This window comes from Cupressus sempervirens, chromosome 6 (assembly GCF_028749045.1).
Source record: "Cupressus sempervirens isolate cs-2001-9-10 chromosome 6, ASM2874904v1, whole genome shotgun sequence".
In the NCBI taxonomy this organism is placed as follows: Eukaryota; Viridiplantae; Streptophyta; class Pinopsida; order Cupressales; family Cupressaceae; genus Cupressus; species Cupressus sempervirens.
Window position 1 is genome coordinate 586,708,677 of NC_143123.1, and position 3,918 is coordinate 586,712,594.

Here is a 3,918-nt window from a genome sequence, read left to right on the forward strand (position 1 = left end):
AACAAGTCAGACTACAGGCACAATCTGTCGTTGTCCTGTTTCAGCATGCTCTGTTCCGAGCTTTCAATATGGTTGCATATACCTGCACACCTTATCTCTCTGCTAACTATTAAGTTTCCTATGTTATAAATAGAAGGAGAATGTTCTTAGTTTGATGATGCATATGTGCAAGCAAGCAAGAGCTCAGAACACAGCATCTAACAGAGGATAAACAGCAGTTGTACTTGCAGCAGCAAATAGTCTTATCCTGTACTCTGTACCAGCACAGAGGTTTTCGCATTAAGTTTGTGATTGTAATGCCCTGTAGAGCAGTGATTGCTCCAGGCGTAGAAACTTTGCATACAGCCCAGTAGTGCTGTAGTTTTTTGTTTTGTAAACAGCAGTAGTTATTTTTGCTATAGATGTTTACCAGTTGTATTAGTTAAATTCTAAATCAAATAGAAAGCAATATAATCTTGGCATAGTCCAGCTTCTGTTATTGTCTCCATTTGATTTAGTTCTGCCATGTGGTTGGATACAGAGCAGCCATCTTTGTGCATTCAACACTCTGCCCTGTTTGGGTGAAAATTTAATCTGGTTTTAGAAGCATTATTTTTTTGGTATTTGCTGTTTTGTTTTGCTTTTAAAATCTTCACATAGACTGCATGATCAGTATAGCAATAGAGGTATTAACCAATGAAATTGTAACATGCTCAAAAATGTGTATAAATTGGACACATCCCTACGGTTTGTGGTTCATGTATGGAGTGTGGTGATATGGATCTTCAGTAACAGTACAATTTACATTCAAGATGCCGAAGATAGAGGTTAAAGATATGTTGCCTTCAATACAAAATGACATTATAAACATTGTTGTCTTCAACATAAAATGATATATGAAGATTTGTTGCCTTACAATACAAAATGGAAAAATGCCATACATCAATATTTGCAAAAGCCTGAGCCGAGCCAGAAGTTGCAAGTTTTGCTACCTTCGTCTCAATCATCACATTATTTTACAGAGACCTGCAGATTCTCCTACATTTGTGTGTTCTTAATCAGTCAGAACCAACTTGTTTCAAAATCTTAACGACTAAAACTATTAACACTCATCTTCATTCTCAGCATTCATTTGTTGAGCAGTGACTAATCTCAACTATTTGTTTGAATTATGAATGATCTCAGATCCATTGAATCATTAGCAGTTTCTCCAGTTCGGCGAGGTGTAACACAGCAACCAGTCCATTAAAAAATTTAAAAATTTGCAGCTTCTTCCAGAATTTTGAGAAAATGGGCAGCTTTGAATCTTGTTCCATAAGCCATTGATGTTATTAGTTATTCTAAATTGGGAACAATAAAAATCCATATTATCTTCAAATGCAAGTTTTAAATTTGTTAATCCAGAGCCAGAAATGGACCTGGCGAGCGTCGGTTCCAAAACTATGCTAAGAACCAATTATTTACTAACTTCCAAACAAATGTTTTCTGAATTATTAACTGCCTTTCAAAACAATGTTTCTAATTTTGTCCGATTGCTCATGAACTTCCAGTGTAAATTGAAAAGCCTGCTGCTCTAGTTTACCAATTTCATGCATTTTTAAAAGACTTAAATGGTACCATATTAAAGACTGATCCTAGTGTTTAAATAGTACCACAACAATATTATCATAAAACTTCTGCAAGCATTTGTAAGCTGGAAAATTTGTTTGCTGAGCATTCTATATAGTTAGTTGTTCACTCCTTGCTCTAGTCTGATTTCCATTTTTTTGCAAATAATGCGATTTCAGAGATGAATTTCAAAGTAACAAAATTTTCATCTATTAATATTCACCTATTACATTGCTCTAGACTGATTTCCATTTTTTGCAAATAATGCGATTTCAGAGATGAATTTCGAAGTAATAAATTTTTCATCTATTAATATTCACCTATTACATCACAATTAATGGCTACAGCTATAGCAATTAGCTCCCGTGAAAAAATAACAATAAATACACTGCCTACCTTGCTTGAATAGCAACTAGACACACAACAGAGGGCTCCTGCTGTTGAATATCTTACCTCCATGATTGTCAAGTGCTCACAGCCAACGCCTAGACTTGGAGGGCTTGCCTTCATTCAGCCAATATTTGTCGTGATTTTTGAGTTCTGGCCTTCACTTTGCCATCCAATATTTGTTTTTTTCTGAAATCTTGTGCGACTGGAGGCATTAGAGAGGGCGCTTCATAAATTGCACAGTGTTTTCTGAGTTCTGATCCTCACTTTGCCATCCAAAACTTTGTTTTTGCTTAACTCTTATTGCGGTTGGAGGCTTGAGAGAGGGCGCTTTCATAAATTGTCCACAGTGTTTTAGATTCAGGATGCCCATCTAAAATCTTGCTAACAAACCTTGCCTCTGACATCCACAATACCGTCAAAGGGGAGAGGTTGAGATCATTAATGGATTTGATTTTCTGCCAAACCAGAAACCTGGGCCTCATAGTCTTTTCCAAACTGATTCGAAGCAAGATAGGGTGCTTTGCTACACAATTAGCAGGGAGCTCCAAGTTATTGACTAGAAAGGTAATCTTTTTCCTAACATTTTCCTTGGACAAACCCAAGACTTCAGGAGCAGCCCTAAGTACTTGCAAGGCTTCTTCAGCCGAGAGCCCACAACAGAGTTCGAGATTCTCTATTTTGGCCTCCAAAGTTTCGACGCGGCTCATAGCAATTCTATTCACAATATATTTGTACATGTTGCTCTCTTTGTCAGCACCAATCTTATTGATGAGATCCACTTGTGCGGGGATTAAAGCCGTTCGCGTAAGAACAATGGGATCTACCAGTAAGAAGCTTAAAAGCTCTGTCGCAGGAAAACCCCATCCTTTCCAGTAAGCATGCGAGGGCTTCAGTGTCTTCTCCAAGCTATAAGTAAGAAGTCTTGGTGCTTTTACCAGGGCTTTAACAAGCGCATCCTGTGACTGAAATACATTCTTCAAAAACTCCATCGTGTGAAGAATGGTTTTGTCGAAGCTACTGCACAAAAAGAGTGGATTTCTTGTCAGAAGTTTGGCAATTTGGACTTCAGTGCAGCCGCGCTGCTTCAACAAATGAATGATCTTCTCTACGTTGTCGAGGGTTTGAAGGTTTTGCAATTTGGGATTCAACTTCAGAATCTGAGTGATGGTGGCCTCAGAGAGGTTAAGTTTGGTGGAGGCAAATCGTGAAAAGAGGGTCTGCGAATGAGCTTCAGTTGAGAAAACATTGCGAAAATGAAAAGGGAACGGATGAATACGAAACAGTTTGCAGGATAAAATGGAGTTCATGGAAGCTGCTGCAACAAGAAACAGTTTGCGGCATAACAGAGTGTTCATCATCACAGAGGCAGCAACAAGGTTAGGGTTCCCCCCCTCTTTCTTCAAATTTACTAGCCGCTACAAGTTTTTTTTAACGTTTGGATTGGGTATGACAGGATCTTAACTTTTGGTGTGAAATAATTCAATGTCTAAATGCTGAGATTAATTTATGGAGGCGGTCCTTGTCCTATATAGGAATCATCCTAGGATTTTTTTATTGTATTTGTGGTATGTTATACCATATTATTATAAATATTTGTACATTAATTAATGACTAGTATTTGCATTAAAAAAATGTAATAGTTTGGTGGATAGTAAAGATAAGAGGTACAAATGAAAAATGACAACAGTAATAAAAATTATAAAATTATAATATGATTCATACATTATTTCTACCATAATATATGTAAATGTTATCTCTTAACACTATTCTAATTGAGAAGGAACAATTCTACATGTGGAAGATAAGGTCAAAACATGTGGAAGATTAGAATAGATTATGTAAACAAGTGTCACTTAGTGGCTTGTCCTTATAATTATAATTAATTGTATTTATATTGATTTGATTCAATATAAATTATTTTTAAATATGTTTTAATTAATC

General features: G+C 36.4%; 1 protein-coding gene across 1 annotated transcript; it reads right to left on the minus strand.

Annotated features, from left to right (window-relative positions):
- Positions 1–2,267: 2,267 nt before the first annotated feature.
- On the minus strand, positions 2,268–3,332 carry LOC149553615 (transcription termination factor MTEF1, chloroplastic-like). Its single transcript, XM_089790348.1, has one exon. It carries the CDS (start codon positions 3,330–3,332, stop codon positions 2,268–2,270), a length of 1,065 nt encoding a protein of 354 aa, XP_089646474.1.
- Positions 3,333–3,918: the final 586 nt, after the last annotated feature.